This window comes from Oncorhynchus nerka, linkage group LG13 (assembly GCF_034236695.1).
Source record: "Oncorhynchus nerka isolate Pitt River linkage group LG13, Oner_Uvic_2.0, whole genome shotgun sequence".
Lineage (NCBI taxonomy): Eukaryota > Metazoa > Chordata > Actinopteri > Salmoniformes > Salmonidae > Oncorhynchus > Oncorhynchus nerka.
In genome coordinates this window covers 42,375,890-42,388,666 of record NC_088408.1, presented here as the reverse complement: position 1 = coordinate 42,388,666, position 12,777 = coordinate 42,375,890, and the positions used below count along the sequence as shown (strand labels likewise).

General features: G+C 42.5%; 1 protein-coding gene across 2 annotated transcripts in view; it reads left to right on the top strand.

Annotated features, from left to right (window-relative positions):
• Positions 1 to 12,777, top strand: part of ttll7 (tubulin tyrosine ligase-like family, member 7) — a 145,886-nt gene that overhangs the window by 69,456 nt on the left and 63,653 nt on the right. For both annotated transcript variants that reach the window (XM_029677049.2, XM_029677050.2), the window contains 2 exons: positions 8,915 to 9,137; positions 9,730 to 9,894. In XM_029677049.2, the coding sequence (XP_029532909.1) occupies positions 8,915 to 9,137; positions 9,730 to 9,894 (388 nt within the window). The remainder of the gene's footprint in view (positions 1 to 8,914; positions 9,138 to 9,729; positions 9,895 to 12,777) is intronic.

Sequence of the window (12,777 nt, the reverse complement as noted above, 5' to 3'; positions counted from 1 at the left end):
GAATTTTCCAAGCTGTTTAAAGGCACAGTCAATTTAGTGTATGACCCACTGGAATTGTGATACAGCGAATTATAAGTGAAATAATCTGTCTGTAAACAATTGTAGGAAAAATTACTTGTGTCATGCACAAAGTAGATGTCCTAACCGACTTGCTAGAACTATAGTTTGTTACAAAGACATTTGTGGAGTGGTTGAAAAACTAGTTTTAATGACTCTAACCTAAGTGTATGTAAACTTCCGACTTCAACTGTATATACTGTACTCTATACCATCTACTGCATCTTGCCTATGCCGCACTGCCATCGTTCATCCATATATTTCCATATTATTTTTCATCCCTTTACACTTGTGTGTGTATAAGGTAGTTGTGAAATTGTTCGATTACTTTTTAGATATTACTGCACTGTCGGAACTAGAAGCGCAAACATCAGCTAACCATGTGTATGTTACCAAAAATGTTTCATTTGATATGACCTCCACATCCGGCTTCTTCACCTGCGGGATCGTCTGAGACCAACCACCTCGACAGCTGATTTAACTGAGTAGTATTTCTGTGTGTAATTTGTATTTGTATTTATTAGGGATCCCCATTAGTTCCTGCCAAGGTAGCAGCTACTCTTCCTGGGGTCCAGCAACATTAAGGCAGTTATGCATTTTAAAAACATTACACAACATTCATAACAGATTTCACAACATATTAGGTGTGTGCCCTCAGGCCCCTACTCTACTCTACCACATATCTACAACACAAAATCCATCTGTACATGTGTGTGGAATGCGTATGTTATCATGTGTTTGTATGCATGTGTCTATGTTTGTGTTGAGGGACCGACTTCTCCAAACAAGGAGAGGGACCGACTTCGCGGAAGTCGTGACAGTTCTGGACTTGGGGACTGTGAAGAGACCTCTAGTGGGAGATGTCTTGTGGGGTATGTGTGTCCGAGCTGAGTGCCAGTAGTTCAATCAGACAGCTCGGTGCATTCAACATGTCAGTACCTCTCACAAATACAAGTAATGATGAAGTCAATCTCTCCTCCACTTTGTGCCAAGCGAGATTGCGAGATTGACATGCATATTATTAATGTTAGTTCTCTTGTGTACATCCAAGGGCCAGCTGTGCTGCCATGTGCTGCCATTTTCCTAAGTCCCTCTGAACAAAGTCCAGGTGCGACAAAACTAGGGCCTGTAGGACCTGCCTTGTTGATAGTTGTCACGAACGTCGTCAGGGAAATGACCGGACCAAGGTGCAGCGTCGTGAGCATACAATTTCTTTTAATGTTATAAATGTCGCCAACAAAACAAGAAACAACAAAAGTGAAGCTGACTAGGGCTACACAGGCCACTAACACAGACAACTACCCACAAAATACAAAGGAAAAAAGGCTGCCTAAGTATGATTCCCAATCAGAGACAGCGATAGACAGCTGTCCCTGATTGAGAACCATACCTGGCAAAAACATAGAAACAGAAAACATAGAAATAAAGAAACTAGAATGCCCACCCTAGTCACACCCTGGCCTAGAGAAAAGCCTCTCTATGGCCAGGGCGTGACAGTACCACCACCCCCAAAGGTGAGGACTACGGCCACAAAACTTGACTTTAAAGGGGAGGGTCCAGGTGGGCATCCCTCTGGTGCGGGGCGTAGACCCCCCTCCGCCTCTGGCTCCCCCACTTTACTGGCGCCTCTGGTGCGGGGACCCTCGTCGCCAACCCCAGACTGGGGACCCTCGTTGCGGGCCCCGGACCGGGGACCCTCGCTGCCGGCCCCGGACCGGGGACCCTCGCTGCCGGCCCCGGACCGGGGACCCTCGCTGCCAGCCCCGGGGGACCGGGGCGGGCCCTGGACCCCTCGTGGACCCCTGACTGGCCCTGGACTGGGGAAAGGACCACCAGGCTGGGGAGACCCTGAGGCCTGGCCCGTGGAGCAGGCACAGGACTCACCAGGCTGGGGAGACCTACTGGAGGCCTGGTCCTTGGAGGAGGCACAGGACGAACCGGGCTGTGGGGGAGCACTGGAGATCTGTTGCTTAGACCTTGCACCGGTCCTCTTGGCTGAATGCCCAATTTAGCCCGGCACGTGCGGAGCGCAGGCATAGGACGAACCGGGCTGTCACAACGCACCGGAGACACAGTGCGCAGAGCCGGCGCAGGACTCACCGGGCTGTGGAGGCGCACTGGAGGTCTGGAGCGTAGAGCTGGCACAGTCTTAACCAGACGGCTAGCACGCACCTCAGGACGAGTATGGAGAGCTGACTCAGGTGACATTAAACTGAGGACATGCTCCGTAGGGCAAATGTCGTACCTCATGCACCAACACAACAGCTCTCTCCTAACTCTCCCCTCCAATCTCCCCATCAACTCCTTAACTGTCTCTGCTTCACTCCCTTCACTCCCCTCCAAGTTCACCTTCTTCTCCCCGACTGGCTCTGGTTCCAACCTCGGCTCCGCCGACCGTCCCGTGTGCTCCCCCCAAACATTTTTTGGGGCTGCCTCTCCTGGACATGCTGCTTGGTCCTTTGGTGGTGGGTAGTTCTGTCACGAACGTCGTCAGGGAAATTACCGGACCAAGGTGCAGCGTAGTGAGCGTACATTTTCTTTTAATATTATAAATGTCGCCAACAAAACAAGAAACAACAAAAATGAACGTGAATCTGATTAGGGCTATACAGGCCACTAACACAGACTACCCACAAAATACAAAGGAAAAAAGGCTGCCTAAGTATGATTCCCAATTAGAGACCACGATAGACAGCTGTCCCTGATTGAGAGCCATACCTGGCCAAAACATAGAAACAGAAAACATAGAAATAAAGAGACTAGAATGCCCACCCTAGTCACACCCTGGCCTGCCCAAAATAGAGAATAAAAGCCTCTCTATGGCCAGGGCGTGACAATAGTACTGTTAAGAATGCAGAGCAGCACTTTATTATAGACAGACTTCTCCCCATGCTAGCTACTGTTGTATCAACATGTTTTGTAAGAAAGCCCTTTTGTGGGGAAAAACTAATTCTGATTGGTTTGGCCTGGCTCCCCAGTGGGTGATTCCCTGCCCAGTCATGTGAAATCCATAGATTAGAGCCTAATTCATTTTTTTCAATTGACTGATTTCCCTTACTGTACATGGAGGATTAATAAAGCCAGGCACATTTAACAGTTAGGCTGTTAACTATAGTCTTAATACATTTAGACAATTATGGCAAGGGCTGTTTTCTCGTCTCCTAACTCAACTGCTGCCTCCAACCCATTGTTCTCAACACCTATATGCTGGGTAACTTTGCTATTATGCACATACTGTATCTACATTGTCGAGGAAAAGGCGCCAATTCAACAGCACACTGATGTTTCAGAACCGCGGACAGTGACCTCTATCCAATGCAGGAGAAAGTGCATTTGTTATAAAATAATATAGTTTTTATTAGTGTTGCACCATTTTTCTTATGTAATAACCATATCCAATTTCAGTAGCACATGTCTTAGGGTGGTGGACTGTGCCACCCCCACGGCCTCCACATGGATTAGTCCACTCAGCCAGGTGAGAATCAGGCAGGTGTCTTGTACACCATGAAACTGAAAAAAATATATACTGTGTATATATATATACCGTACCAGTCAAAAGTTTGGACACACCTACTCAATCCAGGGTTTTTCTTAATTTTGTATTATTTTCTACATTGTAGAAAAATAGTGAAGACATCAAAGCTAGGAAATAACACATATGGAATCATGTACTAACCAAAAAAAGGAGTGTTAAACCAATAAAAATATATTTTATATTTGAGATTCTTCAACGTAGCCACCCTTTGTCTTGATGACAGCTTTGCACACTCTTGGCATTCTCTCAAACAGCTTCATGAGGTAGTCACCTGGAATGCGTTTGAATTAACAGGTGTGCCTTGTTAATTTGTGTAATTTCTTTCCTTCTTAATGCGTTTGAGCCAATCAGTTGTGTTGTGACAAGGTAGGGGTGGTATACAGAACATAGTCCTATTTGATAAAATACCAAGTCCATATTATGGCAAGAACAGCTCAAATAAGCAAAGAGAAATGACAGACCATCATTACTTTACAACACGAAGGACAATCAATCAGGAAAATTTAAAGAACTTTTAAAGTTTCTTCAAGTGCAGTAGCAAAAAACACAAAGCGCTATGATGAAACTGGCTCTCATGAGGACCGCCACGAGAAAGGAAGACCCAGAGTTACCTCTGCTGCAGAGGATAAGTTCATTAGTGTTACTTTTCGCATCTCAACATCAACTGTTCAGAGGAATCAGGCCTTCATGGTCGAATTGCTGCAAAGAAACCACTACTAAAGGACACCAAATAGAAGAGGAGACTTGCTTGTGCCAAGAAACACGAGCAATGGACATTAGACCGGTGGAAATCTGTCCTTTTGGTATGATGAGATTTTTGGTTCCAACCACCGTGTCTTTGTGAAACGCAGAGTAGGTAAATGGATGATCTCCGCATGTGTAGTTTCCACCGTAAAGCATGGAGTGTCATTCTGTGGGGGTGCTTTTCTGGTGACACTGTTTGTGATTTTATTTAGAATTCAAGGCACACTTAACCAGCATGGCTTCCACAACATTCTGCAGCAATATGCTGTCCCATCTGGTTAGCACTTAGTCCCACAATCATTTGTTTTTCAACAGGACAATGACCAAACACACCTCCAGGCTGTGTAAGGGCTATTTGACCAAGAAGGAGATTGATGGAGTGCTGCATCAGATGACCTGGCCTCCACAATCACCCAATTGAGATGGTTTGGGATGAGTTGGACCACAGAGTGAAGGAAAAGCAGCCAACAAGTGCTCAGCATATGTGGGAACTCCTTCAAGACTGTTGGAAAAGCATTCCAGGTGAAGCTGGTTGAGGAAATGCCAAGAGTGTTCAAAGCTGTCATCAAGGCAAAGAGTGGCTACTTCAAAGAATCTCAAATATAAAATATATTTCGATTTTTTTTAATACTTTGGTTACTACATGATTCCGTATGTGTTATTGCATAGTTTTGATGCTTCACTATTATTCTACAATGTAGAAAATAGTAAAAATAAAGAAAAACCCTGGAATGAGTAGGTGTGCCCAAACTTTTGACTGGTACTGTACGAACTGCTCGGCTAAAGAAATATTGGACGACCAACTGCCTGTCGAACAAACAATCGACCAGTTTACTAAATGGGTTCAGCCCTAGCCTGTACCATACCTATATTCCATTGAATGTGATCAGGACAACATTAGAAAACCTGTAAAAACATGGTTTCTGTCATGCCCTGACCTTAGAGCTTTTTATGTCTCTATTTTGGTTTGGTCAGGGTGTGATTTGGGTGGGCATTCTATGTTCTTTTTTCTATGTTTTTGTATTTCTTTGTTTTGGCCGGGTATGGTTCTCAATCAGGGACAGCTGTCTATCGTTGTCTCTGATTGGGAACCATACTTAGGTAACTTTTTCCCACATGGTTTTTGTGGGTAGTTAATTTCTGTTTAGTGTTTTGCACCTTTTACAGGACTATTTCGGTTTCAGTTATTCTCTTTGTTATTTTTGTTATAGTGTTCCGTTAAAATAAAAAGCATGAACACTTTTACCACGCAGCGCTTTGGTCCGATGATTCCTCTTCCTCATCTTCAGACGACAAAAAACGTTACAGTTTCCTAATTTTCCTGTTGTGGCTTAGTGCCTCCATACTTCCCTATACGGTCCTACAGCCTCCATCCAGGCCAAAGCTTCTGTCTACCCAGAAAATCGTTTTACTTTGTAGTTTATTTGAAAATACCAACTTTTCAAATACTCAAGGTAGTTGAATTTAGAGTTTTAACTAAATGTTATTATTTTCTATGAATTTCAAGTACAGGTCTCAGAAAAACAAATAATATTACAAAATATTTTAAATACCTCTCAGAACACAAAATAATATTTGAAGGTATTTGAAAATGCAAGTTAGTTAAAAACAAAACAAATACTTATTGATGGCTGCCAAATATTAGCTGAAGAACCAAAAACCACAACAAGCAGTTGAATTAGTCTAAATATATGATCATGACCACACAGTTTGGAGGGCTATCATATATGATGTCTCTCTTGCTGCTGGTGAGTCTCTGATCCACTTCTACGCAGACGACACCATTCTGTATACTTCTGGCACTTCTTTGGACACTGTGTTAACAACCCTCCAGACGAGCTTCAATGCCATACAACTTTCCTTCCGTGGCCTCCAACTGTTCTTAAATACAAGTAAAACCAAATGCATGCTCTTCAACCGATCGCTGCCTGCACCTGCCCACCCGTCCAGCATCACTACTCTGGACGGTTCTGACTTAGAATATGTGGACAACTACAACTACCTAGGTGTCTGGTTACTGTAAACTCTCCTTCCAGACTCACATCAAACATCTCCAATCCAAAATTAAATCTAGAATTGGCTTCCTATTTCACAACAAAGCATCCTTCACTGACAATCCTACCGATCCTCGACTTTGGCGATGTAATTTACAAAATAGCCTTCAATACCCTACTCAATAAATTGAATGCAGTCTATCACAGTGCCATCCGTTTTGTCACCAAAGCCCCATATATTACCCACCACTGCGACCTGTACACTCTCGTTGGCTGGCCCTCGCTTCATACTCGTCGCCAAAACCCACTGGCTCCAGGTCATCTACAAGACCCTGCTAGGTAAAGTCCCCCCGTATCTCAGCTCGCTGGTCACCATAGCAGCACCCACCTGTAGCACGCTTCCAGCAGGTATATCTCTCTGGTCACCCCCAAAACCAATTCTTCCTTTGGCCGCCTCTCCTTCCAGTTCTCTGCTGCCAATCACTGAAACGAACTACAACAATCTCAAACTGGAAACACTTATCTCCCTCACTAGCTTGAAGCACCAGCTGTCAGAGCAGCTCATAGATTACTATACCTGTACATAGCCCATCTACAATTTAGCCCAAACAACTACCTCTTCCCCTACTGTATTTATTTATTTTGCTCCTTTGCACCCCATTATTTCTATTTCTATATCGCACATTTTTCCACTGCAAATCTACCATTCCAGTATTTTTCTTGCTACATTGTATTTACTTCGCCACCATGGCCTTTTTTTTGCCTTTTATACCTCCCTTATCTCACCTCATTTGCTCACATTGTATATAGACTTATTTTTCTACTGTATTATTGACTGTATGTTTGTTTTACTCCATGTGTAACTCTGAGTTGTTGTATGTGTCGAACTGCTTTGCTTTATCTTAGCCAGGTTGCAATTGTAAATGAGAACTTGTTCTCAACTTGCCTACCTGGTTAAATAAAGGTGAAATAAAATAAGTATATGAATCTTAATATTTAGTCTAGAATGAAATAGCTGAGGCTTGTGGAATCATCTTAACATTAGAGTAGACCACTTTTGCCGTTTAAAAATGATATATTTTCATATATTGAGAAAAGGTAATTTAGTACCACTTGGCATCAAGTTCTTATACAGGTGTAGCAACTTTGATTACTACAATATTAACATTGTTGTTACATAGGACTTTGGAATTGCTTTATGATTGCATAACAATACATAACAAGTCACTGTTCCTCTGATGTACAGTAGTTGCTAAAACTCAGCTCATTGCTATGCAATTAAAATGCAATTACTATAGTATTATTTAACAGCATGCTAATAAAATGTTCCAAAAGTAATTAAAGTGTTATTACACAGGCACAAGACCGGTTCATGTTAATTGCTACTAAGAATGATAACAGTAACAACATTTGTCTATTAACTGTGGAAAGGAAACAAAATATCAACAAAAAAACTGCCTTCTTGAATGAACTACAGCCAAGGTAGATGGAAAATCATGTTTGTTTGTATACTGAGTAAACTATCTCTTTAAAGATGGTATAGGGTGTGTTTGAAACAAGATGGGCAAAGAGGTTAAAAGTTGTTTTTGCTAAGCTTCCATCTTCCTGTTTGCAATGTTTGGAAATGGCTTTTAATTGCTCTGTAGTATTTTCAGGTGTCATAATATCAATTGCAGCTTTCAACCTTTTCAGTGGCATGTTGAAAGAGTCATACAGTAGTTGAGCATCACTCCTTATTTATAGGTATCAGTACAAAATATCATTGGTTTGACTTGATTATCTACACCAGGGGCAATGGACATCCAGGAGAATGGACATTTACAAAATGTTAAGATATAAATGTATCATGTAGATCAAATATGATCTAATGTCATATAGATTTGAATAGTATAGGAAACAATGTTATACTTTCCACAAAGCATATTTAAAAGTATATTTATCCAATGTCTGGTCTACTCCCATGAAACAAAAATGGGGGGATGCACCAGTATGTAACCAATTTAGCTCTGAGTGATGGTGATATGTTTTAGCCTGGACCAAGTTTTCTTAAGGGTGGCTGTTTGGAAAACACCCTCACCCCCACTCAATGGCCACAAGTCAGGCTAACTGGGGGGAACTGCAGCCTGCATACTATAACCCCTGAGTGCCAGTGACAAGAGACCAAAGCAAATAAATGAAAGAGGTTGAAATGGACAAGCATTTCGTTTTCTATTAACCTGCACATAGTCAGAGGCCATGGAACAGCATTTGATGTCGTTTACTGCTCCCAAGGATGGAGTTTGTAGCTTTTGGACTGTTTGCTTTGACCAAAAATGTAAATCTTACAATCCACTCCAGATGCTGCACTAGTGCTCATACAGGCTTCCATTTAAGTTATTCGTAGGACTTTATGTGTTTGTATATTTGTGTAGAGCACTTGTAAACCGGAGCATTAGTGAGAGAGATTTGGCCTTACCTTTTTCTTTGTCCTCATTCATATAGAGCATATTTTCTGTTTCCAAATTCTCAATACATTTGAGGATTTGAAGCTACGTCAATAAAAGTAGTGGGAGACAAAGTCCTTATGTTGTTGTTCTTCTGTCAGGATCTCCTTGATACGAAACTGTGAGAAGCTCCCGGCTCAAGCTCAAGACCACTTCATAGTGCAGGAGTACCTAGACAAACCGTTCTTAATGGAGGGCTACAAGTTTGACCTCAGGATCTACATCCTTGTAACGTCCTGTGACCCTCTACGCATCTTCCTCTACAATGACGGCCTCGTCAGGATGGGCACAGAGAAATACCACACGCCCAACGAGGCCAACCTGGTGAGTGTGAAATACACACACGGGGATGCACATACACACAGGCACATACATACACACACTTACGGAAATACACACACACACTATAAAGGGCATATGGTGCCATTATCCGATGCAGCCCATGACTGCCAGCCTGTTACTGTATCAGGGAATAGAGTGACCATGGTATTACTGCCATGTAGGCAGGGATATCTTGTCTTCTTGTTTGAGATGCTGCCCAACTACAAATGGCATTGGTCTTAGTACCAAAGTTTTTTTTGTCAATATACTTTTATCATTGGCTTTATGAACAAAACATACAAAGAGACAAAAGACAAGGACATACTGTATTTGTATCAATATGCAGGATTAATTAAGCAATTAAAAGCAAAAGGAGTGAGTAAGAACGACAGCAATGTAGCACACATTTTGTTAACTCTGACCCGGGTCAATATTTAGGATCAGTTTGGCTTTTTAGATCACAATGAATATGATTTAGATGGACAGAGGAGATCTGATCCTAGATCAGCACTTCTACTCTGAAACACTTGATACATACTGAACTAGGGATTTGAAACGATTCAATCATTCATTAAACCCCCTACTCTCTCCACAGAGCCAGCTGTACATGCATCTAACAAACTACTCCGTCAACAAACACAACGAGAACTTCGAGAGGGACGAGACGGCAGACAAAGGCAGCAAGAGGTCCATTGGTTGGTTCACTGAGTTCCTGCGCATGAATGATTACGACGTGGCCAAGTTCTGGGGCGATGTTTCCGTAAGTGTGAGCACAGGTACACACACACACACACACACACACTGAGCATCCGCGTACCATTCCAGTTTCGGCCAAGGTTTGAAGACTTTTGTTATGACAGGGATTCAACGACCTCCAGGCTTGTTTGGCTTTTGGATGGGCGAAACAAAACAAGTGGAGGCGTCTCTTGGAAGTCTCACATACTCATTCTGCTTGCGGTTTGTCCATCCAAACACCTTTCTCCAGTATCTTTCATCTTGTCTGAATCGGGGCGTTAGTTTGGTTTGCGTTCTCTCTCTTAAATCTCGCTTGGTGCAGCTGTTTCTCAACTCCTCCTGTAATCTGTTATTATCTATGCATACATGTAGTCACTTTAAATAACTCTACCTACATGTACATATTACCTCTACTAACCGGTGCCCCCGCACATTGACTTTGTACCGGTACCCCCTGTATTAAGACTCGCTATTGTTATTTTACTGCTGCTCTTTAATTACTTGTTCCTTTTATTTCTTATTCTTATTCGTATTTTTTTTAAATGCGTTGTTGGTTAGGGGCTTGTAAAGTAAGCATTTCACTGCATGTGACTAATACAATTTGATTTGATTTAATCATCTCTCCACTGTATACCCCTCAGTCCTCCATTTTTATTTTCATTCTATCAGCCTTCATCCCTTTTCAATCCGATTGTTTGCTTCTCACCCTCAAATCAAACACCTTTCCTCCCTCTTGAATTCCTGCCTCGTATTTTCTCCTCTAGCCTCCGACATCCCCTAGCTTTGAAAACTTTTACTTCTGTCTTTACTTACTTCTTAATCTCTCATCCCCATTTTCTCCTTATTTAAACTCATGGCTGCCAATTTACCCTCTAATCCTTGTCTTCATAACTCTCGGTGTGTCCGAAATATCTCTCCTTTCTCCAGGTTTACAATTGTTCACTTTCCTTTAAGGATTTGAAAGGAAATGACTGGTGCATACACCAATCCAATGCTTTCAAATTTGTAGGTAGTAAAGAACGAGTGCACACTTCAGGAGAAAGGAGATATTATTGAGACACACCCTTACTCTATCCACCTCCCCCTCTCGGCATCCCGCTGTTGTTGTGTCCAATGTTTTCATGTATCACCTCTTTTAACCTCTTGCTCTCTCATCTCTCCCCAAAACGCGTACTTTTTTCTGTCAGTCTGTTCTGCTGACACCTCCGCTTCAGACATCCCTCCACTTCTCCCTCTTGATCCTCTTTACCTCCCTCTCCTTCCCTCTGTCGTGACATGATGCTGTGCTGTTGATGTGAACATTGTCAACATCAGATATAAATTCATGCTGTGCCCATAGAATATAATGTGAATTATATTGTGCTTACTGAATTAAGTAAAGTGAACCATCCATTACCAGCTTTACTGATTGAACCTACCGTTTCAACTACATTAGGACAGTCACATATCCACGGAAGTTGTGTCATAGGACTTCCAGTGACTCCATGGAGGGGTGCGTCTGTCCTAAAATTGAAACTGTATCAGCTAGTTAGTTACTGTGTCCTCTGTGTACCCTCCGTTTATGGTGCCCATATTTGGACAGACACATGTCCATAGATGTTGTGTAATAGTAAGTCACTAGGACTCTAACTCAACTTCCATGGACCTCTGTTTCTGTCCTAATATGTACACCGTATCGGCTAGTTAGTTACTTTATCCTCGGTACACGGGCTCAGCAAGACACTGGCCGTGCTCTTTGTTCTCTTCTAGAGACTTTACTCTGTTCTGCCACCTACTACCTAATCTGCAATTCACATACTGTATACTCTCACTGCCTGCTTCCTTTCAACCACCCTTCATATAGCTACAAATCTGACCATCTCAAATCTCTTTCACTCTCTGTCAAGGACAGAGATGCTATTACAAAGGCAGGATTCAAGCTTGAGAAATGTGCATGTAATTTACATTTTTGTGTAATTCTCTCATTGACATAAATGCATCATGTATACAAAAGTTTGAGTTATGCGCTGGATTCTGAAGTTACTATAGGATTTGACCTGAAGATTTGACCTGAAGAATCGTGCCGGGGCTGGTCTAGTGCTGCCGTCCCTGGACAACATATGCCCCTGGAGGCAGCGGTTCGATCCCCCGTTTCTCCACTCACTTTCTGCACTGCCTCTCTCATCTATCTCTTCTTAACATCTTCAGGTCAAATCCTATAGTAACTTCAGAATGTACAGTGCATTTGGAAAGTTTTCAAACACCTTAACTTTTTCCACAATTTGATACGTTACAGCCTTATTCTAAAGCATATTAAATGTTTTTTCCCCCCTTATCAATCTACACACAATACCGCATAATGACAAAGGAAAAACAGGTTTTTAGACATTTTTGCATAAAAAATAATACTAAAATATCAAATTTACATAAGTATTCAGACCCTTGACTCAGTACTTTGATAAAGTACCTTTGGCAGCGCAAACAGCCTCAAATCTTCTTGGGTATGACGCTACAGGTTTGGCACACCTGTATTGACCCCCCCGTGGGGTCAAAATGATCACAAGAACGGTGAGCAAAAATCCCAGAACCACACGGGGGGACCTAGTGAATGACCTGCAGAGAGCTGCGACCAAAGTAACAAAGCCTACCATCAGTAACACACTACGCCGCCAGGTACTCAAATCCTGCAGTTCCAAACGTGTCCCCCTGCTTAAGCCAGTACATGTCCAGGCCCGTCTGAAGTTTGCTGGAGAGCATTTGGATGCTCCCGAAGAAGATTGGGAGAATGTCATATGGTCAGATGAAACCAAAATATAACTTTTTAGTAAAAACTCAACTCGTCGTGTTTGGAGGACAAAGAATGCTGAGTTGCATCCAAAGAACACCATACCTACTGTGAAGCATGGGGGTGGAAACATCATGCTTTGGG